We start from the raw sequence: 26022 nt of genomic DNA, 5'->3' as shown, positions 1-26022 counted from the left end.
GTCTCGTATATTAAGATTAGGATCACTCTTTGTGATAATGGTCATGAAGTAAAAGGTATGGAGGTCAAACCCTGGTCTCTGGAAATTTATTTTATCTCTCAGGTTCACTGATTTGCACCATGATAACACAACACAAATTTTTTGGTATTAGGTTATTTCGATCAGACCCCCCCTCAATCAGACCGAAAACAAAAGAAACTGTTTTTGGCCATTTATAGAGATTGAAATTGCCACGTTCGTACCAAATCTTGACAGCATTTGGTAGTATGTCAACCTAACTTTTGTTTGAAGCATTGATGTTCAAATTTTCACTATAAGCAATTGAAAATATATACCAAAAATTCTTTCATATTTTGAGATAGACGATCTGGATTGTTTCTCTAGAATATTATTTAACATCTAAAGAAAGAAGATACTGTCATTAGTACCCCAGATATAAAAATGCCCCTGCCTCTTGACTCATGGGTTCAGTATAGAATAGGGTTTACATATCTTTTTTTTTTTTTGAATTTTATTTATTTATTTATTTGTTTATTTTCAGTTTCTGGCTGACGCTGGGTTTGAACCCGCCACCTCCAGCATATGGGGCTGGCGCCCTACTTCTTGAGCCACAGGTGCCTCCCTATGTATCTTTGAGAATGGCTCAAGGATATGCTTGGAAGGGGTGGAGTATCTGATTTGGCAATACCAACTGTCAAAGTCAAACCTGAAGGCTATGGCAACTCACATGCTAAACTGAACTCTTTTTTTTAAATGAGAAGGTTGTTTAACTGGTGTTTTCCAATGTCAAGCCCTTAAAAAAGGAAGCCATCAAGGAGAAGTTTTTGTGGCAGTTAGTCTTCCACATGGAATAAAATGTCTAAGAGATCCTGGACATCAAGTCATGTTCCAAGTTAGAACCATAGGCACCCAACCCTGAAAACGCATTCAAGAAATCATGTTAGTGTAACCATTAATACCTGTAAGATTCTCAAAGTTTATTCTTTCCTCCAAGCAGCCACTGCTAACACTTTTACTTTTATCGGATTAATTCTTTCAACATACAAAGATGAAATCTTGACAATTTTGTTAGAACTCACCCGTATTTGAGTTATTGCATATACTTAGCTGAGTGAAAAACTCAATCATACGTTTCCTGAATGCTCTAGTATTGAGACTAAAAGAAGAAGAGGGGGCTCGGCGCCTATAGCTCAACCGGCTAAGGCGCCAGCCACGTACACCTAAGGTGGCGGGTTCGAATCCCCAGCCTGGACCCGCCAAACAACAATGATGGCTGCAACCAAAAAATAGCCGGGCGTTGTGGCGGGCGCCTGTGGTCCCAGCTACTTGGGAGGCGGAGGCAGGAGACTCGCTGGAGCCCAGGAGTTGGAGGTTGCTGTGAGCTGTAATGCCACGGCACTCTGCCCAGGGGGACAGCTTGAGGCTCTGTCTCAAAAAAAAAAAAGAAGAAGAGGGGAACATGAGCAAAGGGTGGAGAGAAGGGAAGATGGAAGAAAGGAATGGAAACAACAGAGGGAGAGAGAGAGCGAGAGAGAAAGGAAAAGGGCAGAAATCCTGGGTATACAGAAGTCCCCCTTTATCCATGTAGAATACCTTCTAAGACCCACAGTTGATGCCTGAAACCAAGGATAGTGCTGAACCCTATATATACATGTACATGTTATATAGATGTGTACACACGCATACATATATACACAAACACTGTGTTTTTGCCTATTACGTATGATAAAGAATAAGTTGTGAATTAGACACAGTAAGAGATTAACAATAACATAGAACATTTATAACGATATGGCAGCCTACTACTCTTATGCTTTGGGACCATTATAAGGGTTACTCGAACATAAGCATAGTGATTCCGTGACAGTCAATCTGATAACTAAGGTAACTACTATGTGACTATAGGATAGGTAGGCAACAGTGTGGAGATGCTTGACAAAGTGGCATGGAATGAGATTTCGTTACATTTGGAGAGGCACACAATTTAAAACATATGCGTTGCTTATCTCTGGCATTTTCCATTTACTATTTTTAGACCATGGTAGACTATAAGTAGCTAAAACCGCTGCTGCGAATGAGACACTCCTCTAGATGTATAGAATCATACCACTCAAGAGTAGCTAATCTCGACATTCTTCCACATAGGTGAGATTCACCGGAGGCCTTCATTAAAGGTCTATGAAATGACTTGGTGAGGATATGATTGGGATGTAATGGTGGGCAATTTTAAGAAGAAGTATATGGTTAGTCAAAATTTCTACAATGCCGAATTGGAGAATTTCCATGGGGTCAAAAGCACGCAGTTTTAATTTTTCACTATGGCCTCTAAATGAGGGAGTATTTATGAAACAAACATGACCTCTTTCTGCTCACTTTTCAGATAAAAGCGCACATGGATACATAGCAGCCCATCCTTCGGTGAGTGAAAAATTCAAAACTGTTTTTCATGATCAATGTCTCCAGAGAGCCAATAGAATATAATAACACAGATCTCGATTTTCGAAAGAGGGTCTTTAAAAAAATTAAGATATAATTAGATATATATAATTCACCTCTTTTAAGAGTACAGGTCCATGAGTTTTAATGAATTTATCCCTGTGCTACCATCACCTTGACCAAGTTTTAGAACATGCCTATCGCCCCAGGATAATTTATCATGCCTGTTTACAGTTAATCCCCACCCAAGCCCCAGGCAATCACTCATGTGGCTTCTGCCTTTATGGATTTGCCTTTCTAGATATTTAATGTAAATTAAATAATACAGGATATGAGATTGGCTTTTGGGATTGGCTTTTTTCACTTAGCATATTTCTTTTAGGATTTACTGGGTTGTTGTATATATCAATAATTTGTTCTCTTTCATTGTTGTTGAATAGTTTTCCACGATACTATTATATCACTGTGTGTTTAACCATTCACATGTTGAAGGCTCTCTCTATACTATTTCCAGTTGTCTGTTATAAATAAAGCTATTATGAGTATTCATGTATAGGGATTTATGTGGACAAATGTTTCTATTTCTCTTACATATAGAATCTTGGAAATAATCATTAATAGCAACTTCTCTTTACTGAACACTATACACTTACAACGTACACTGCGAGCTAATATTTTATGTTCATTTACTCTTTCCTATAACCCAATTTAGTAACTCTTACAATTGTCCCCATTTTACAGATGAGGAAACTGAGGTTCAGAGAAATGAAAAGTAAATTGTCTAAGGTTACAACAATATACCTTTTAGTATCACTTGTTCCAACAAACTGAGGTACAGTGAAGGAAGTGATTTTACCCAAAGTAACATTGAGAGTTTTATCAGAGCAGTGACCAAGTCCTTGGAGTAAATAACCTTGTCCTTGGAAGTGCTATAGTACCTCTATGCACATTAGAGAAAAAGTGATCTCAGACAAGGCTTCCCTTACAAATGTGATTTTCATTTTGATACTCTGATATAAATTATTTACTTCTCCTCATTTACTACTAAGGGGTGAAATAATTATCATTAGCAAGAGTTTATTTAAGAAGTCATGGATGGCCAAGCTGGTTCTTGCTTTTATAGAGGATCAGTGTTGGTCTGCTTGACATCACCATGAACAGCCTATGTAACAACAGTAGACTGTTAGTGATAAGAGTAAAGGTTCTGGCTCAGCGCCTGTGGCTCAAGTGGCTAAGGCGCCAGCCATGTACACCTAAGGTGGCGGGTTCGAATCCAGCCTCGGCCCGCCAAACAACAATGATGGCTGCAACCAAAAAATAGCCAGTGTGGTGGGTGCCTGTGGTCCCAGCTACTTGGGAGGCGGAGGCAGGAGACTGGCTTGAGCCCAGGAGTTGGAGGTTGCTGTGAGCTGAGATGCCACGGCACTCTACCCAGGGGGATAGCTTGAGGCTCCTGTCTCAAAAAAAAAAAAAAAAAGAGTAAAGGTTCTGAAATAATATAGCAGTTTCTTAAAATAGGATTCTTATATGATCCAGATGGTACATACTCATAATTGAAAGCAGGGTCTTTAAAAGATATTTCCATACTCATGTTCGTTGAAGCACTATTCACAATAGGCCAAAGGTAAAAGCAACTCAAGTATCTATCAACAGATGAAGGGATAGACGAAATATGGCATATATACAAGATGGAATAATATTAACCCTTAAAAAGGAAGACAATACACATTAGGACATGGATGCACCTTGAGTATGATATGCTAAGTGGAACAAGCCAGTCACAAAAATACAAGTATTGTATGATTCCACTTACATGAGATACCTAGTGAGTCAAATTCTTAGAAACAGAAAGTAGAATGGTGGTTGCCAAGAGCTGGTGAGAGGGGGAATGAGGAATTGTTTCATGAGTACAGAGTTTCAGTTTGGGAAGATGAAGACCTCTGGAGATGAATAGTAGTGATGGTTGTACGATCACGTGCTTAACAGTACTGAAATGCATAGCTGAAAGTGGTTATTATGATAAATGCTATGGCATTACATATATAGTACATATATATATATATATATATGGCTCTAGACATGGGTGTATGATCTGATCACTTACTAGGTGTGTGACTTAGGGAATAAAGCTTAGCTTTTCTACACCTCTATTTCTTTACCTTTAAATAGGAATGATAATAATACTTCCCTCCTAGGACTTGTGTGAATATTGAATGTGATAATGCATATAATGTACTTCTTATAATACCTAGCACTCACTGTGTGCTTATTAAATGTAAGCTACGATTTCATTGTTTTTAGATAGCAGCAAGAGGGAAAAACTCACTTTTGCATAGATGAGGCTTACATGAAGCCATGGTGCTCATGCACTGTTCAAATTCTACAAACCAGCATAGACTATAGTGCTCCCATCTCACTGGTCATTGCCTCTCCTTTGCTGTGACAGTTCCTGGGCCAAACTGATCGCAGCATGTGAAGGAAGATCACAGGAAAGTAGGAAGACAAAAATGCCAACCTTCCGTGATCAGCACATACTTTACCTCCTGTGTTAATATCACATTGTGCAATCTTGACTGAGAGATTGAAGATGACACAATATGATATTAAGATCATAATTATGCCAGGCAATATGCTATTACCCTGGCAAAGAGAGACCTATTATTTTTTGCAGTATGTCTGTTATTTGAAACACCAATCTGCTAGGATGGTCTTATGTGTATGTGTGTGTTTTAATTTTCTCCTAAGATAGAAACTGTTTCTCGTGAAATTGTTTCTATTGGTTTTGCCTATAGAATTAGAACTAAGTCTACTTAATGGCCGAAATATTCCATTAAATTAGGAAAAAATGATGCTGTCACTGTTTGGCAATAAAACAACTCTATATTTACTTCTTTAGCATATATTTATTAAGTGCCTTCTTATAAGCTATAGGCAGTTTGGCGTTCAGTCTGGTAGGGGAGGATAGGTACGAACATAAGGAAGCACAATATAATATGGATAGCATTACACACCAGAAATACATCCAGTAGCTATGAGAATCATGAGAAAATAGATTGCTTTTTGCCAGAGAGAGAAAGGAAAGCAGGCCCTTGTCTCCAGGGGCTTCAGCTCAGTATCTGATATCAAATGGCATTTGGTATGTATTTGTTGAATACTGAGTTAGAAATTTCATATAAAAGGTGGCATTTGAGCGGGATCTTAAAGGTCAGGTGGGAGTTGAATCTCTGAAGTTGGGAAGGCCCTCTTAAGCTAAAGGACACATATAAGAAAGGGCACATCGGTGAGGAGAGCAAGGGAACAAGGGTCATGGGGTCATTCTTCTCAGAATGAAGACTGAGATGTAACCAAGGGAATCATAGGAGGTAAGCCTTGAAAGTTAAGTTGGAGCTGAATCATAGAGGCCCCTAAATGGTATTCTAAGTCGACTATCTAGCCTTTCCAGTGTGCAGGGGGAAGCCCTTGAAATATTTTGGAGCAGGAAAGTCAGGTGCTTAAAGCTTAGGCTGGGAGAAGAGTAATCTGACAGCAAATGTCCAGAATGAATTAAAGTGAGACTGAATGAAGGGAGACTAGTTGGGGGAGTATAGCAGGTATCCAGGTCAGAGGTAATAAGGGCCAGCAGGGAGGTAGTGGCAGTAGGAATGGAGATTTGGATCAAATTCTAGAGCTATTTAGATGATTGATTGGATGTTGGAGGAAAGGGTGAGGTCAAAGATGATTGCAGGCTTAAACCGATACAAAGGTGGGCCAAAAGATGAAGATGTTATCTTTCAGGAGGAGCAGAGTTCTGTGGGAGGATGCCGAGCTTCCCGTTGGGCAGTTTGTGTTGGAAGGGCTGGAGATAATGAATTTAACTGGTTGACTAAGGCTAGATTTCTCTTGGTTGGATAAACTGCATTAGACCCTGACATTCAGTTTGTATCACTTCGGTGGGATTTGGGTTCTCAGGAATGGATAAACTGCACCTTGTGTTTTCCTTATGGTGCTAGGGGAGAGTGCACTTCACGCTGTATATGGTTTTTTTGGTGTCAGGAACGTACCCTGTAGACCTGGCTATCCTACAGAATCTGATTTCATGGAAATAACTACCCCTTATAGACATAGCCTGAACTGATCACAAATTTTGGCATCATTTAATAGCTGGGAATTAAAATGGAAGCAACGTTGTATTCTCTAAATGTTTTAAACTCAGAGTTCTGTAATTAGTTGGGAATTCAGTGATAGCCCCGTAATCACATGACATCTGTTTCATTACAAACTTGTGACAGCTTCTTTGATTCTAGTGTATTAAATCCCAAAGACTATTCAGGGACCTGCTCTTTACCGGAGGCTAATTTTTAAGTTTAATATTTGTGTTGTACTGGTGAGAATAAAGCAATGTATCTGGGATGCTGAGCCAGGTTTTCCAATGGAAGGTAACAGCAGGAATATAAATGTGTCCTTATTTGTGCCGAGAAAAAACTGGGTGTGCAGTTGGCAGATTGTTCTTTTTTGATTTGCAGGACTGATTTATTTTGTTCATCTGTGTTAGGTGGTTCCTTTACTTCAGTGTGCATCAGAATTTCCTGGGAAGTCTGTTAAATTGCAGATTCTAGGGCTCCACTCCAAGAGTAGATCTGGAGCAGAACTGGAAAATCTGCATTTGAAATAAGCACTGAAAGCAGCCCTAAAGGACATTTTGTATTATCTGAAGTCTTCAAAGTCTTTACCCCCTAAGTCCTTTGACCTTTAAAACTTAAGCTCAAAGAAAGAGAATTTCCTAAGGTAGTAACTCTGCCTGGTGTATTCTCTAGACCAGTGTTTTTCAACCTTTTTATCTCAGGGCACCCTTGAACCTGTAGTTAAATTTCCGTGGCACACTTAAATTAGGCTGATCAAAACAAAAAAGAATCAAAAATAGGATATACTTACTGGGCTTTGGATTTCTTTCAGAAATAATTTAATGATCTTTAAAAATTTTTGCAGCGCACCGGTTGAAAATCACTGCTCTAGAGCAAGGTTCAGAACTTGTAGTCCGTGAGTAGGCTTCAGAAGATTTACGAGGTGTTGAAAGGATATGTAAAAGCGTGTGTCTACCTGTATTTTTCTGAGGAGATAAGCCAAATCCTTTAGAATTTTAAGCAGCTAGGACCCAACTCATGTTAAGAACTGCCTCCCCTGCCTCAATGTATGGCATAAAGAGTCAAAAATATATACTTTTGAGAAGATAAAAATATCTTACTCATCATCTATCTATAGGTTTTACAAGTTTAGGAATATTAGATATAGTATTTCTCAGCCTGGAAGGAAGAGTATGGAAATATTCCACCATTGATGCCAAAAAAAAAAAAAAAAAAAAGCCCATCAGAAAAACCTGTAAGTCAAGTAAAGCTGTAAACTTCGTTAAATGTACAGCAGCATGAAGACATTACCTTGGTAAAGTCTTAGTATCTTGGAAAGGGGCCCTCAGGGGAAAGAATTTATAGAGTTTTAGCCTGGGCTGTGTGATTTTTAAGGCAGGTCTTACAATACAAAGAATGGGTTAGGATTGTGTAGTGTTATGATAAAATAGCTTTGTGTTGGTGAATACAGCCAGATGAGGGTCTTGAAGTGAGTATTGGTTAATTCACAGTATCTTCCGGAGACAAATGATTTCCTAAAGTAAGAAGCTATGTTATTTGTTACTGTAATAATTTTCAGTATTATTTAACATAAAAACAATAAAGTATGTCTGTTCAGATATTTTTAACACATGGAAAAGAAAATATGCCCAGTCCCAGTATTATTTATACAGGGATAAGAAAGTATGCCTGGTCTCAGTATTTTTTAACATAGGGGCAGAAAACTATGTCAATGTTAGTTCTTGGTACCAAGGACTAGTGTTTTCAGTGAATTGCTGGGAGCAAAATTATGGCCCAACTATAATTCAAAACGTACTATCCACTGAAGGCCACCCATCTTCCCAGTCAACCAACTGACATGGCAGGATAGTGTTTGGTCTAAGGTCAACAGAAATATTTCTCTTCCTTCTCCCTCACAAACCTTCACAAACCTTCAGGGGACAAATATCTTCAGATTTTTCCAATAGTCCCCTAAGTCCATCCTTAGAGATGAGGAATGTCTTCCATGTAAAATTAGAATAATGAAGATAGTAATGAATGTTAAGAAACAGTCAGTGAAATTTTGCAGGCAGATCTTACGTAGTGAAGTATCAAGACTTGAGATGTGCAAGGTTACCCCTTGGCCAGTAGGCACTGACTGGTCTTCGTACCAGTCTTAAGAATTGGAGATTAGACTTTCTATCAGTATATTTGCCACTGGGGTAATTTTTATTTTATTTATTTTTTTATTAATTCTTTTGTACATAGATCATAAATACATTTATGTTATGATAGGATTCAATGTGTTGATTATTTGTACAAATTGGAATGCTTACATCCTATTAAACAACATAAGCTTCACCACTTTTACCCAATTACAGGATTAAGACATTTATGCTGTACCCTGATAGATCCAACTTGTACTTGCAGTATGCTCCATAGGTGTGGTCCCCCTCCCAACCCTCCCTCTTCCAACCCACCCCCCCTCCCTTCCCCTCTTCCTCCCCTTCCCTCCATCCTAGGCTATAGTTGTGTTTCATTTTTCATATGCAAGTGTGAGTGATTATAAATTGGTTTCACAGTAGTATTGAGTACATTGGATTTTTTTTCCCCATTCCTGAGATACTTTACTAAGAAGAATATTTTCCAGCTCCATCCTGTGTGTATGTGTAAGAGAGAGATGTGATTATTTATCGTTTTTATTTCAGATTAATATGAGTGTACAAATTGTTAGGTTACATTCTTTTTGTTTGTTAGGTAAAGTCCAAATCCTAGTCGTACCCCTCCATTTTGAGATCTTTATAGATTATATATATTCTCACTTTTGGAGGCCACATGGTACATTATTTCAAATATATTAAAGAACCCCCTTCCCCCCCTTTATATTTTTGCTGCAAATGTTTGAAGTGAATTTTAAAATATAGATTTTAAAATTATTTGCTTATCAGAAACATTTAATTTATAGTTAGGTATAACTTCTTGGTCAACAATTGTGCATACTCAAGAATTATTGCTAAGTAAGAAAGTATAACCTACAATTTCTTCTTCATATAATAAAGTTTTTATAAACGCTAAATGCAAATGGCTAAAATCTAAATATTGTCTTAGTGAATAATTTGACATTCGTTCATTTAGATTTTGATTTTCTTGTGGATTTTCCTAAGCTGACCCCACATATTTCTGACATCACATGTTCTCATAGGCCCATGTAAAGCTTATTATCCCTGAGCAAGGTTCACGTTACCTCACGAATAAAATAGCACCATTTGCCATATAGAAAAGTACCCAGTTTGTATGCATATTCTACCCTACAACAAAGGAACCATGATTAGGTGAATTCTTAATACCAGTGGACATCAGATACAGCAAAATTTTCTGGAACATAATATCAAAGCAAACTCCAACGACACAAAGATGACACAATGGCTTTTTTTTCCCCCTATGCCCACCGGAGTGCTGTGAAGAGTTAGTGTTTCACATGAAGAAAGTGATTTTTTTATCCACATAGCCATAATACGATAGAATAGCCCAGTTGTTATGGCTAAATTAAGAATAAATATAGATACACAAAGAAGAAAATCAGTGTCTAGGCAACATGAACTCCAGTCTGCAAACTACCGAGCATCTATGTCAGGACGACAAAATATTCTTACAAATGCTTGTTTCTAAATTCTAAGTTGTTTTTCTTCTCACAGTAAATAAATCTTGCCAGTGTCTATCAGATATACGATCACACCTTATGACTTCTCTCTTATGACTTGATTGTACAAAAGGCACACTGAATTTTTAATTGCAGACTGAGGTCCTTCAATGTAATCATTTTATTTATTTATTTATTTATTTATTTATTTGGCCAGGGGTGGGTTTGAACCCGCCACCTCTGGCATATGGGGCCGGTGCTCTACTCCTTTGAGCCACAGGCCCCGTCCAATGTAATCATTTATTAATAGGCTGCCTATAACTGCATTAAGAGCTTTGGCCTCAAGAAAAGAAAATTCATTGTAGGATTATATTGGGCCAGTACCCCCAATGGCATAAATAAAAACCAAATAAATATATAAATACCCCAAATGAAATAAAAGCCAAAGGCCACCTCTAATAGCACTGTCCAACAAAAATATAATAAAAACTACTATATATGTAACTTTAAATTTTCTAGTAATTTTTTTTTGCGGGGGGGGGACAAAGTCTCACTATGGGTACCCTTGGTAAAGTGCTGTGGCATCACAGCTTACAGCAACCTCAAACACTTGGGCTCAAGTGATTCTCTTGCCTCAGCCTCCCAAGTAGCTGGGACTACAGGCACCTGCCGCAATACTGGCTTTTTTTTTTTTTTTTTTTTTGTAGCAGTTGGCTATTTGTTTGTAGCAATCAACATTTTTGTTTAGCAGGCCCAGGCTGGGTTCGAACCTGCCAGCTCTGGTGTATGTGGCTGGCGCCCTAGCTGCTGAGCTACAGGTATCAAGCCTAGTAACTATATTTTTTAAAGTAGGAAAAATGGGAAATCAATTTTATTAATTTTTATTTAATCTAGCATACTTAAAATATGAGCATTTCAACATATAATCAATATATGAACCATTAAATATTTTATAATATTTTTTGTATTTAGTATACACTATGGGATGTACATTATACTTTAGCACATCTTAATTCAGACTGCACACATTTTCAGTGTTTAATAGCCATGTGTGGCTAGTTGCTGTCATATTATCCAGTGTGGTCCTATATCATAATTTATGGTTTTTAAACTTGTCCATGCCTCAGGATCACCTGGAAGGCTTGTTATCATACAGATTGCTGGGCCCCACTTCCAGAGTTTCTGAATCGTAAGTCTGGATGGAGCCTGAGAACTTCCATTTCCAACAAGTCTCTCGATGACACTGATGATGCTGAGTGGAGAGTCAAACTTTGAGAACCAGGGCTACGGCTCTTTCAAAATCCAACTTGGGGGCCATTTTACCACTACAATCATGTGAATGATCAAAAACTGACTGTAGGTAGTACGGCTATTGTTAGCGATGGTAGTGGTGTCCTTGCAGTTCATAAAACACTGGAAATTACCATTTACCTGTTGGTTAATGCTGAATAATTACTAATGTGGATGGGTGTCCCTTAGATCTTCATGTCTGTTACTTTGTGAGTGCTTCGTTCCAGGAGGCTGAACAGGGAAGAAACATTTCTTGGCTTGCTTGCTCTTAATGAGTATTCGCAGAGCTGTATTAATACCACATGCGTATGCACGCTCTGATGTGAGGCAGGAAGTAGTCTTTTCAAATTAACACACTGTCGATCAATATCGACAATCCACCCAGTACAGATGCAAGGTTTTAATGGCAATATTTTTATTGTATTTTTCAAAACATTGAACTTTTATTTAAATATTAAGTAAGTGATAGCTCACTGTTTTTGAGCTCAGCGAAAAATAAAAAGGTGGCCCTTTAAGCCATGGCATAAATGTATGAGCAGGTGCTGGCCACCAAATTGTTGATGTTTCTGCTCATCTGTAAATGATGTAGTTCCCTCCTATTCCTACATACTTAAATACTTCGTTTCCTTTGTCTTATTTCTGAACAAAAACATGGTGGAGTTAATATGTGGTCTTTAAACTTCGTTTTTGTCACCAGAGTACAAAAACAGCATCTGAGCCTCCTTTGGCTCCTCCTGTGTCTGAAGAAGAAGATGAAGAAGAGGAAGAAGAAGAAGATGACAATGAGCCCCCACCAGTTATTGCACCAAGGCCAGAGCATACAAAATCCGTAAGTCACAAGTGACTATTTCCAAATGATTCAAAAGATGTGCTTTGGAGCAGTCATAGAGTTAGAATATAGTCAACAGTGAGTACCTAGTAAGCATCCCCCATGTTCCCCAAACTGTAATATAGTATGTGAGCCAGGTTTTGAGGTTGATGTTTGAAGGATACTGGATTAGCACATTAAATAAGCAATGTATAGATAACTGCCACGTTCTAGAACTGCTGGAGAAGTTAAAGATAGGGAAGGAAATCCATGTGAACCAGGTAGGAACAATTGTATATGCAGAAGCACCAAGACCAGAATAAGCAGAGCGTGTATGGGGACCTCAAGAGACTATCTCCTAAGATCTTTCAAGGAGTACTTGAAGCTACTCGGAGTTCTTTTTGAATAGAAAACCACTTGTCTTTAAAAATTCATTGATATGACAGTATTGTGACTCCACGCTTCTTCCTTGGCCTGTTGTTTTAATTGTAGAACTTTCTGATTTTTGCCTTTTAGATCTACACGCGTTCTGTGGTTGAATCCATTGCTTCACCAGCAGCACCAAATAAAGAGGTCACACCACCTTCCGCTGAGAATGCTAATTCCAGTACTTTGTACAGGAACACAGATCGGCAAAGGAAAAAATCCAAGATGACAGATGAGGAGATCTTAGAGAAGCTAAGTGAGTTTTTTTTTGCCATCATTACCTTCTTCATGGAAAGATTTCTCATAAACTATGTAGAATGGGAACTCACCCTTCAGAAGTTTAAATCTGCTTATATGAACTCCAGGCTCCCTGAAGTCACAAGATGAAGAGTCTGGGACTCACTGTACATGCCAGATATGACAGATGGCTCCCTTCCTCCCACCCCTAATTGGCAGAAACTAAATATTTTTACTCAAAAAAGTCAATTAAGGTGAAAAATTGACAAAATGAATAAGTAGTAAATTTATGCCTTCAAAAGGGGTAAAATAGTCTTGTGAAATATTTTATGATTGTATCCCAAGAGCCCCCTACTCAGGGTAGATAAGGTACCTTCAAAGTCAAACATGGTCAGTCAATACTTCTGACCACAAATTATAGAGCCTTGTCCCTTCATTTAGTAGCATTCCTATGTGGAGAGGGAAAAAGAGCTGGCAGGTGCTAGCAGTCTCCTTCTGAAGTTTCATTAATGTGTATGTGCTTGTGCAAACACATCGTCCCAGTCTTCCCACTCACCTTGTAGTTAGAGTTTTATCAAGAAGGTTAAAGAAAAATAGATTCTTTGGTACAAAGAGTCAAAAAGTAGTCTGCAAAGCATATTCATTTAAGTCCTATCACAGAAGCATCTAATGGATCGCTAGATAGGAGCAATCAGTGCCCCTAATTTGGTTACCACCTATTCATGCTTCAGAAAGCCTTCCTCATCTCTCCGAGTCTGAATCAAGGGCCCCTCTTCCTTACCACTTTTATCATAGCAAATGACACACTGTACTAGTCTGTCTCCTTCACTAAACTGTGAACTTCTCAAGGCAGGTACTGTGTCTTTTTGTCCTGTATGTCCACCTCTCAGCAAGTAGCTATTACACAAAGATGCCCAACAAATGCTTTTTGAATGAATGAATAAAAAAAAAGAGCAAGCAACTCTATGCAAGAAACAATGGAAGACATGATACAGCAGTAAGAAACTTACAATTTTCTTTGGAGATAAGATTTAGTGGCTTGATACAACCAGAGAAAGGGAGTGTCTCATTTCCTGCAAATTTTTAATCTAAAAGACCTCAGAAAAGGGAAGCAATTCCAGCTATACGCCACAGGGAGGCTCTGCAGAGGTGGTGGTGGTATGATGCTATTGCCCTCCAGAGGACATTTGGCAAAGTCTGGAGATAGTTTTTATTGTCATGATTTGAAAAGTGCTAATGGCATCTAGTGGAGAGAAGCTGTGTTTGCTTCTAAACATTGAATGTGCAAGACGGTAATGAAGACAGTAAAGTACTATTCAGCTCAAAATGTCAACAGTCCTGAGGTTGAGACATTTTGAGCTAAATGTATTTAAAAAGGCAAAGGTTGGGGTTGCAACTGTCAGTGAGCACTCGGAACTGCAATGGCTGGACTTCAGCTAACTGACTTTACTACACGTGATTAATATGCCTCTAGCACTAACACCAACCATTTGCTGTGATAACGACAGTAACAATTTTCATTTCTTTAGCACCTTCTGTACAGGCCACTTCATGTACATCATCGGGGTTAATTTTCACAATAATTCCTAGAGGTAGAATTTCATATCCTCATTTTACAGATCAGTGAAAGTAAGCTTTCAAAAGCTTAAGTGACCAGGTCATCAAACTAATGGATGGCAGAGCCGGAGTTTGAACTTAGAACGGTTTGCCTTTAAAACTTAGGCTTTTTCCATTACCTACTCTGCTTCTGCGTATCACGACTCTCTGTTTGTGTGAAAAGGAAGGAAGATATGGAAGAAGTGCCTGGATAATAGAAGTTCAATTATTCAGACAATTGCCTTTAATTTGTTATCCTTTATGTTGTATGTGTAGACATGGCCTAGGGATTATATCAGATTTTAAAAAATCTAACAGCTTTGCATTAATAAAAAACGACTGTTATTTAGTATATGTTCCAAATGTCAGTGGATTTATTCTAATGAAAATGCATTTATAGCTTTGTTAAATTAGCTGACAGAGAAACAGGCATTATGTTCCTGGACTGAAATCTGGCTTTGCTTGTAAACTGAAATGGTGCTAAAGCTGTGGCCCTTATGATTTGTCATTTATTCTGCTCTGCCCTAAGCAATGTAGTGAAGAAGAGGGAAGCCAATTTTGATTACATTTTAATTAAGAATTAAGTGGAATTTTTTCCTGTATTAGACTTCATGCACAGGTCTACAATCATTTTCCTTCTTGCCAGGGGGCCACCTGTGACTGCCAACCTTACCTTGGACTTGTGGATCTTAGCCAGGAGAGCCTGTAGGGGAGTGCTTGTCAGGAAGCAGAGTTGAACTGAACTATACTTCAAAGTCTGCAAAGTCAGACTTTCCTGCTCCACCCTCCCCATGTCTGTGCCTGCTCTTTGCCACTTTCCCACTTGTCTTACGCAAGCCATTTAACTCTGAAGATCAGTTTCTAATCTATCAAATGGAGATAAGAATCATGACTACATTTTAGGACTCTGTCTATAAGATGGATCTTAGCGAGCTCAACCTATGTTCAAGAAGACAGATATTGGAGTTAGAAAGACCCATACTTAAGTCACAGACCCATTGCTACCAGCTGTGTTATTTAGGGGCCAGTAATTAACTTTTCTGGGCCTCCATGTCCTCATCTAAAAAGTAGGGATAATAATCATACCAACTTCCTACCATTATGATAATCAAATGAGAATAATATATGTAAGCCCCTCAGCAACAGTACCTGGGGCACATCATAGGTATTCAATAAGTGGTAGCTATTGTTTTATTACATGAGTGTAAAAGTTTCAATAAGTTAATACCATGAGACAAACTTTGGAATAAGTTGTAACTGAGTCTGAGTCATAGACACAGACTAGCTGAGTGTCCTTAGGCAAATCACTTAACCTCTCTGAATGTCAATGAAAAATAGAGACAATAATGGTACCTATGTTATGGGGGTTCTGAGGACTAAGTAAGTTAAAGTATATAAAACTTCTAGCACAACAGAGAGTGATATTATTATTAGGCTATTTTTATAAAATGAGGATGACCTGACTGTATTTTTCAGTATAACGAATGGGGCACGGAGTCTTCTAGTGGGACAGAATGTTTGAAACCAGAAATAATGCCAGATCTTTGGTCCTTATATAGAAATCTTCCAGGACTTTGGACTCAATAGCCCCTTTGGAGCTTGAGGGAGGAGTAGAGGAGCCTGTGCTGTGCTAAGAGGCCAAGGAGGAGAGCAAAGGGAGGCAGGGTGGGAGAGGGATATAGCCAACAACCCACAGCAGGACCCCACAAGCATGAGGAAATGACAGCAGCAGGGGTCCGATTACTCGCAGGTGGGGAGGTGGGCAGCCCGCACCACAGAGCTGCCAGGTTTTTCATCTTCCATGCAGATACTGATTGTGGAGGCCAGATCAAGAGGTCAGTGATGGCTAAAACGAACAGATCATCTCTCAATCTCTTTACCAGCAGAACCAGACAGGCAGCCTAGCTCTGGCTTCTTCACTGTGGTCTGTGGGTTCTGCTGGAATAGGAAGGAATCCATACATTTGTAATGAAAAACTTCAAAAGGTACTGACTGTCAGTAAAATTGTGCAATCCAGGAAATTTGGCCTCAGTCTCTCTTCTCCAGGCCCCACAATCCCGTTTCTCCTCTTGTCCCTCCCCTCTCCCCGCAGTCCTCAATAAAACTTTTTTTTTCCTAAATCACCCTCAGGTAGAGCTGACCTTAATTTAGAGAACTGTTTTGCTTTTTTCCTCAGGAGTCAAAACCTTCTGTATGAAAAAGAGATCATCTTTTTAATGGTGGGAGTTCAGATTAGCTTAATATGTTGGAGAATACATATCTCCACCGAAAGCACATCATGAACCCTATTTTCTTTTTCTTTTTTATCAGGAGTGCCCTAAGAGAGTATTGCATTTTTTTTTTAATTTTTGAACCCTATTTTCAAATATAAGTATTTAGTATTTTCTTAAAACCTTATATTTTAAAATGAATGTTTCTTATTTAGGAAATTGTTCCAGTAGGAATTGATTCTGGTATTCCTATCAGGTTTTTTTTTCTTTTGATTTTGATTTTCTGACGATTCTTTCTTTGTTCCCCTATTGTGTCTCAATCTTTTTTCTTTCCTTTATTGTAATTTATAAGCAATTATAGTGAATTTGATGGAAGAGATCATTTTAAAAGCTTACGTTGTGATTTAGAATTGTAAACAGGCGTCCTGTGCATCAGTAGGTGGCAGCACACGCTCTCCTGTGAAGGGTAATGGGGTGGGGAACGCCATCTTATTTGTGTAGCACTTAAATTCAGAAGCAGAATCTCACCAAAATGGTTGTCTTTTGGTAATACTCATGAAGGGATTTATTTCCAGCTTTCTTTTTTTGCCCCACGTAAATGGGGGGAAAATGGTTGACTAATTTACTACCATAAAGCTCATTAACTGAACCCCAGCAATTTGGAATGGGTCATAATTCAGACAGTGGCCTGGGCTGACACTTATTCGCTTTTGCTCAGTCTATGAAAAAGAGTTTGCTCAGCAACTTTATAGTAAAACCTTTAGAAGACTAAACTAATGGATCAAACTATGGTTACAAGTCACTTTAAAATCATCTCCTTTTTGAAAAGCCCAGGCTCTCTTAAATAAGGGTGGTTCTCAGAGATACAGATATCCAGGGGTCTTCAAACTTTTTAAACAGGGAGCCAGTTCACTGTTCCTCAGACCATTGGAGGGCTGGACTGCGGGCCCGGGACGAGTCGGCTGCTAAGTAGGACAGACAATGACAGCAAAAACACCCGGTGGGCTGGATAAATGTCCTGGGTGGGCCACAGTTTGAGGATGCCTGTGACAATTTAAAAAATAAAATACCAACTCAGAAGTTGCTAAATTGGTGGCATTTGGTAAATACAGCTCAAGTAAAACATACATTCTCCAACTCTTGCCTTAAACTATAGGACCTTTACAAAAGGAAATACCTAAATGTATTTGGATTTAATTAAAAAAAAAAAACATTTACTGAGTATCTGGTGTATTCTAAAAATCATCAATTTTGAATATAATCAGCATGATCATTGTTACTACTTTAATTAATATATTACTATTTGTTATTTTAACAGATAGAAAATATCATCTTTCATGTAAATTGTAGAAATCACATGGGAATATTCTAATATTTTTATGTTGTCAATTCTGCCATCTAATTTTCATTATCAGACAAAGGGAAACCAATTAATTACTCTCTTCTCTCTGTCTTTCCCTCTCTCCCTTTCTCCCTCTTCCCTCCCCCCCCCATCTCTCAGGAAGCATTGTGAGTGTTGGAGACCCAAAGAAAAAATACACAAGATTTGAAAAAATCGGTCAAGGGTAAGTGATTATTATTTAAAATAACAAAAGATGAGCAGCAGCAGCATACATTTAAAATTCGGTAACAGCTTGGGTTTCTGATAAATCATATTTCTCATTTCCTGGATTATATTTGTATTTTGCATTCTCCACACTGGCCTTTCCAGCTGGCAGGCTGACCGTTCATTAACCTAGGAACACATCCTGCCGGAATCTTCATTATTGTTGGGCTGACAGTGAATTCTGGAGGGACATTTTGATCCCGTGTAGTTACAAGCTTCAAACTGGTTTTTCCAGGAAAATCACCAGGGTTATGGAAACTTGTAGCTTGTATGAAAACTCCCTTTATGCCTATTCCTCCGACAGGTGTGTGGACGGTCTGGTTAAAACCCTGTTTCGTTGTCAAACTGGAAAAGGACAAAATGAGGGATTTGAGGAAAGTTGCTCTGGAATGATTTTAGAGTTGGTTATTTAAGTACAGGGGAAACAGATAAATAATCTCTGCATGAAAAAGAGCACATTATTTACACCTCATGCGCTTGTTAAAAATAGAGATTCCCAGGGCCCACTACCAGAAAAGTCTAGAGTGGTGTCCAGGAATCTGAACTTTACAAAAGTTCCTCAGATAATTCTGATCATCAGTTAAGACCCGGGAACCACGGCAGTAGATTGTTCAGTAATGCTAAAAGCAGGAGTCACAGTTCTGCAAGTCATCTACAATTAAGCGTGTCTCTCAGGTCTCAGTGTGAAACTAAGCATGAAGGGCTGAGCGAACGACGGTTTTCGAGCCATGAAAAGTTTTGTTTAAGGAGAAATGAAGTTGAAGCATTCTTAAGGGGCATCCTTAAATGGGGAATGAGACACATATTCGTGTGCACCACCTACTGTATGTTAGAAACTAAGGTGGCACCCCAGAAATCTGGCTGAAGCAAGGGACTTGGCAGAAAGGGATACAACTAATATGCTGCAAAATTTTGCTAGCCTATCAGCTATTAGAGTCGAATGATTGCAACTTGAGGAAATATGGGATTTCTTTAAGCCCCTCATTGCTTTTCAAAGATTCTTGGGTTCAAAAAGGTATACAGGGTGGCATTTGTGGCTCTGTTGAGTAGGGCACTGGCCCCATATTCCGAGGGTGGCGGGTTTGAACCCCATCCCCGTCAAACTGCAACAAAAAAATAGCCGGGTGTTGTGGCGGGCGCCTGTAGTCCCAGCTACTCAAGAGGCTGAGGCAAGAGAATCACCTAAGCTCAGGAGTTGGAGGTTGCTGTGAGCTGTGATGCCACAGTACTCTAGTGAGGGCAATAAAATGAGACTCTGTCTCTTAAGGAAAAAAAAAGGTATACAGTAGAACCTCCATAGTTGACCACTTCCCTACATTCACCACATCCTTAAGTTGACCTAATTTTCATAGAGCAGACGTTCGCCACACGTACATGTCAGTATAGTTGGCCTAGTTCCTTGTGTTGATGTCTCTGTATGTTGACCAGCTTGTTATAATCCCTTGGGTGGTCAACTTACAGAGTTTCTGTATATATAAGCTTGGTTATTTCTCATGATTTTTATATTGCTTTGTTTTTCGCACTAGCTGGTGTATAAAAGTTTCGTGTAAAATTGCCAGTGTATCTTAAGAAATAAAGAAAAACATTAATTAGACATTTGAGACATTTGAACTAGAAGGTAAGAGGAGTACTTGTAGGGATTGTGCCTGATGGGAGTCAAGGTGAGAAGACTGAGAGGGAGACAAAAACTCATGAAGAAATCCATAGCCAAGTTTATTCTATCAGTGGAAACTATAATGGCATTGCATTTGACCTTTCCAAGAGGCTACAATATATAATTATTAGTGCTTTTGTTTCTTTCTTTGTTATTTAATATCACTGTCATTCTTATTTGCTCCCTAAAATGAAAAGTTTCATGTTTTCTAAGGTCTTCCTATCACTGAAGGATCAAATAATATTTCTGCCCATTGTTCTAGAACAATGCTGTCCAATAGGACTTCCATGATGATGGAGGTGTTTTATGTCTGTTCTGTCTAATATGGTAACCACTGGCCACATGTGGCTATGGGGCACTTGAAATGTGGCTAATGCAAATGAGAAACTGACTTCATTTGAATTAATTTATTTGTATAGCAGACATTTCTTGAGTGCCACCTATGTGCCAGACATTATGCTAAGTAATGGAGAAAAGGATAGATGATGGTGATGTGGGCCCTTGAGGAAATTGTAGCTACAATAATAACTGCTTGACAGAGGGCTACATAGGGTGCAAAAAGAACACTGAGGCAAGCCCGATTCCTTTACCAACGTGCAGAGCAGGGCTGGCTTGTAGAGTCATTATCTCGCACCTGGAGTTTTTCTTTTTAATCTCTGGTGGATTGGTTGTTTTGCTTCAGTAAGAAAGCTGTACCTTCGTAAATCCACATGCAAACCTCAACTCACCTTCTTTCTGCCCAAAAGGTAAATACCAGCAGGCAGTTTGCAAAAAGAAAATATTATATACTGTGTGGCTTGGAAAACAAAAGTTGGCTTTTAGATTTTATTTTAATCTGGTTAGGTCTCCAGCAGAGCTAAGAATAAGAAGGGATGTACAATCCGTTTAGGAGTAGCACTCCAGATCTTTGTTATCTAATATGGTGGCCACTGGCCACATTTGGGTTTTGAGAATGTGCAATGTGGCTAGTCTAAATTGAGATGTAAGCATAAAATGACACCTGATTTCAAAAACTTAAAATAAAAAAAGAATTAATATAAGGTATCTCATTAATAAATTTTATATAGATTGTATTTTAAGATGATAGTATTTTACATACATCGAGTTAAAGAAAATATATTATTAACACTAATTTCACCTTTTTTAAAACTTTTAAAAGGTAGCTCAAAAAAAATTAAAGTACAGCTCATATTATATTTCTAATGGGAAGCATGGCTGTAGTTTTAGGTTTCAATGGTAGCTATCAGTTTATTAATTCATAAAGTTTTTTTTTTTTCCGGAGCTGTTTTTGGGGGTAGAAGTGGAAAATGTTTTGTTTTGATTATCCATTCCCACTAAAAACCCAAATGAGCCAAAAATAACATTGAACTTAAAAGGGGAAAAACAGTAAAAGATGGTTTCAAATATCTCCCAGATACCAGGTAATGAATGAAGCAGGAATAATTTCTGCAAGAACAAAGATCAGGCCACTGAGCAACTTTGTGTACCAGACAGACATTTCCCCTCTTGCTTATTATTTATGCCTCTGACTTTTAAAGATGAAAAGGGAAGTTCTTTATTTCTGAATACCTTTATGAAGTCTTTATAGTCTAAAATAAAAAAAAAATCAAAGGAGCAATCCTGCTTGCCACTACAGGGAGGTCTATTATAAATTAACAAGTTCATCATTTTAAAGGATGAAACCAGCAGATCATTCACTCCTAGGCCAAACTCAACTTTTTAATAAGTCATCAGAGGGTAGGGAGTCTGTTTCAATTCCTCCTTTTGTGTCCTTTCTGGACTAGCACGGTGGTTTTTGCACTTAGTAGGTATTCAAAGGGAATTTTGTACATTTATAGTCAACAGCCTGGTTCACTTTGGCCAGATTCAAAGAACTCTACGGCGCTTCCCCTGTCTGCCATCCCCATCTCTCTGGGTCTGTTTTGGCCTCAATAAATATTTGTTGAACTATAGAAAATGTTTGTCTTTCTAGCTGTCCCTTTCTTCTGTCCTCTGTCCTTCATTTGTATACTTGTATATGTATTTCTCTTGCTCTTTCTGTCTCTGTCTCTGTCTCTCCCTCCATTTCCCATCGTTGTCATTACAACATCTGATTCCTTATCCTTTGGGGTATTGGTGGGTGCAGCACGTCCATCTGTTTCTTGCATGTTAGCTTTACCTTCTGTTATTTTCACCCGCACTCCAACCCAAATGGTCCTCATGTAAAATAAGGACTTTTTTAAAAATAAAATTAATATGTATTTGCAAATTAGCTGTGAAGCTCTATTAAAGTGATGTAGATCTATTTACTCTGATTTTATCATTTACTTACTTATTTTTTTTTTTTTGGTCTTAGTAGATTGTTTGCTGTCTGTTCTTAATTTTTAAAGTAAATGAGCAAAATAGTCATGTCTTTCTCTCTAGGCCAAAAAACATCCTGCTTACATTACTTATATAGCTCTCAACTGATTTTTTTCCCTTGAATTACTGGCCTAAGTTAGACAAACAAATCTATCTCTACTTTCAGTAATTAAAGTTTTTCTTTTAGTGGTTTTCTTTACCTATTGTTTTGCTGAGATTGAAAATTATGTCAGTAATCATTCGGTGATAGAAATAATCAGCCCCAGTATTCCATTTTCAGCTCCAGGGAGCACAACAGCTCACACTTGGGAGCTGATGTGAGAAGAACTTCTCCATTAATCACCCTCAGTTACTTGGAAAACTAAATTTTTCCAGTATGGGTTTCTGCTATCCTAGCACTCCGGCCTGGGGCCAGAGAACTGGGCTCTATTTTCCATAAATCAAGTTCAGAATCGCTTGTCTAATCATCTGAGGCCATAGCTGTGAGTTGACATTATTTCACAAGGTTTGCTATGAAAAGGGTTCTATAACTGGCTACCAAATCCTGCCATTTGGAGTAAATGTATGCAAAGTTTGAAAAAAGCGAGGAAAGAAAGAGAAAAGATCAGGTGTTTGAAAATGATTAACTCAACCGCATGAATTTGTCAGAAATATATGCAGTGGAGATTTTAGAATTTTCACTTACTGGAGTAGTTATGTAAAAGAAGTTTGTTCAATAAATAGGGTAGGGTGAAACAACAAAATCAAATATTTATTTTCAGTCAACAGCTATCATTGGCAAGCATGTATAATTCCTGAATAAGTGGTAGCTATGTAACGGCTGAATTTACAAACATTGGCAGCTGTCCTCACAATTTTGCGTTAATATATTTGAATTCATGTTAAGATATTTCCTTAAATGAGAATGCCCTGAAAAAATAGACCCCTCTTCTCTCCTAGGTTCATACTGTCTTTGGTTGTCAATATTACAGCAGAAAAATATTTTTGAGGAAGTGGCCCGGAGGAGATGGGCTGGATCTAGTTGAACAAATATCTTTTAAATTCAGTGAACTTCTGTTTGCATGCCTTCTATGTGTAATACAGAATCATAGTTAAGAATCAGGTTCTGGGAGTTCACAGTGATGTCTGTGCTTGTTGGCCTCCTGAAGATCTGACGGGGAGAAAAAGGGAGTCGTATCAGGAAATAAGCAGGGTGCCTGTTCCCATGCACGTGTCTTTTCCCTATACAAGGAGGACATAAAGTTCGTGTGCAATTTAAATAGTAAACTAATGAACTTTATGTCCACCCTGTATTTTATTTACACATTCTTCTGCACTGTCATCTCCTTCATGAATCCTTCTTTGGATGCCCTTGCCCTAATTGGCCTTTTCTGTCTTCTGTTTTGTCTGAATCCTACATATGGTATTAGTACCACCACTTATATCTTAGCTTGTCTAGACGTATAAAATTGCTTTGAAGACTGCAGAGGAATAAAGAGAGAATTTGTGGAAAACTTGAAGAAAAGGAAATAGCCAAGATTCTGAACTCAGAAGGCTATGGGAAAATTGTTTAATTATCCTTTTTCTCATCCATACTAAACAGAATGCCCATACCTATTAACATTGTGAAAAAATTAATAAGAGAAGGCATTTGAAGTATTTAGCATAACATATGGCACACAATTAAGTATTCAGTAAACGCTAGTTATTATTAGGGGTGAACAACACACCCATGTGGTGTTATTAGATAGAGCAGAATATGGTAAGTATTGCAATGCAATTACAAAGAGCTAAGGGGACAGAGAGTGGGAACAAATGATTGACAGCCAGGCAGGGAGTATGATGGAGTCTCAGAAGAGGATACATTTGAGTAGTGACTTGCAGGAATGTAGGGATTTAACAACTGGGGATTATGGGAAGTTTCATTTGAAGGAAACCCAAGTGAATACTCAGTTCAGGCTGTTAAGTTTCATTCGCTTTGGTATCCCTAAGGTCTACAAAACACACACACATATGTGCTTGAATATAAGGTAACACAAACAATGATTTTTTTTTTTAGACAGTCTTACTTCATAGCCCTCAGTAGAGTGCCATAGCATCACAGCTCACAGGAATGTCAAACTCTTGGGCTCAAGTGATCCCGTTTGCCTCAGCTTCCCAAGTAGCTGCGACTACAGATGCCTACCACAACGCCAGGCTATTTTTAGAGACGAGGTCTCGCTCTGACTCAGGCTGGTCTCAAATCTGTGAGCTCAGACAATCCACCCGCCTCGACCTCCCAAGTGCTGGGATTACAGGTGTGAGCCACCACAAAAAAAAATTTTTTAAACAGTTTTTGACTTACCTAAATACATAAACTGTCAGATACAAAAATAAATGATTGAATATCTACTTGGGATTGTTAATTTACTCTCATTTGCATATTTAAACCACATAGTGTATAGAATACTCATTTGGAGATATTTTTCTAGTCTCATCGCATGATCACAATAATTCAAAATCTTCCTATGCATCTTTAACATCATTATTTTTTGTAATCAGTAGAGCTCCTTTTTGAGTCTTCCAGCATTTATCCAAATATACTATTTGATTCCTATCTAATATCTTTGAGATTTTGAATCCACATATGATTTTGTCCCTCCATATTTTATTCCTAGACACAATTCCCCATTTATATAACATGAAGATGATTGTTTTCTGAGTTTGTCCTGTTTGTATGTATTTAGATTTTTGCAACACATATCTATTATCTACTATATCGCTTTGTTAATTTCTATTACAAATTTCCAAACTTATACAAAAGTAGGGAGAATAGTACAAGAACCCCCATATTCTTATGTGGATTCAACATTCATCAAAAAGTTTTAATAAAATCCCAATGTCATTATAACAATCTACAAAAATCAATATTTGCTTGATAACACCCAACTCAGCATCTCTAGTTCTCTCAAAAAATGCTATTTTTGTAGATGATTTGTCCAAGTCAACAGCCAGAGAAAATCCATCCATTGCATTTATTGTGTCTCCTTAGTCTATGTACTCCAAAGTAGTCTTCTTTTGTTTCTACTACTATTGACTTATTGAAGAAACTGGTCATTGTCTTGTAGAATGTACCACTTTCTGGATTTATCATTCAGTGTCATTTAACTTTCTCTTCTAGCGCATATATTTCCTATAAATAGAAGTTAGCTTTAGGGGTAAAATTAGATTCAGGTTTACATTTTGCAAGATTTCTTCTAGGTGGTAATATGTGTTTCTTTTCTTTTTTTTTTTTTTTTTGCTGGGGCTGGGTTTGAACCCACCACCACCTCCGGCATAAGGGGCCAGGGCCCTACTCCTTTGACCCACAGGCACCGCCGGGTAATATGTGTTTCTATTACACGTCATGTTAGGATGCACACATGCAGAGTCTGCTTGTCCCTTATTGTAGTTATGAGTGATTGATCATAAGTTTCAGTGGGTGGCTGTCCTCTCCTATGTAAAGTTCTTTACTAGCTTTTCATCCAGTGGTTTCATCTATTGATTATTAAATATTTCATTGGGACTTGTAAAATGGTTATTTTGTAACTTTATCATTACTTCTGTACTTATTAGCTAGAAAAATTTTATTGAAAAGAACTTTACCACATCAGCTAGGACTCTTTGGTTATCCTAAAATATAGTCATATAAAGAAGTCAAAATAAATAATAAATTCTTAATTTTTTTCTTTTTCTTTCTTTT

At 38.1% G+C, this 26022-nt stretch overlaps 1 protein-coding gene across 5 annotated transcripts in view; it reads left to right on the top strand.

Moving 5' to 3' along the window:
• The window catches only part of PAK3 (p21 (RAC1) activated kinase 3), a 294889-nt gene that overhangs the window by 222133 nt on the left and 46734 nt on the right, over positions 1 to 26022 (top strand). For all 5 annotated transcript variants that reach the window (XM_003802950.3, XM_023508719.1, XM_003802952.3 and 2 more), the window contains 4 exons: positions 2381 to 2418; positions 12143 to 12274; positions 12770 to 12935; positions 18224 to 18287. In XM_003802950.3, coding sequence (XP_003802998.1) covers positions 2381 to 2418; positions 12143 to 12274; positions 12770 to 12935; positions 18224 to 18287 — 400 coding nt within the window. The remainder of the gene's footprint in view (positions 1 to 2380; positions 2419 to 12142; positions 12275 to 12769; positions 12936 to 18223; positions 18288 to 26022) is intronic.

The sequence above is a fragment of the Otolemur garnettii genome, unplaced genomic scaffold (genome assembly GCF_000181295.1).
Source record: "Otolemur garnettii isolate 467f Iridium unplaced genomic scaffold, OtoGar3 scaffold00267, whole genome shotgun sequence".
NCBI lineage: Eukaryota > Metazoa > Chordata > Mammalia > Primates > Galagidae > Otolemur > Otolemur garnettii.
This window is presented reverse-complemented; position numbering and strand designations above follow the sequence as displayed.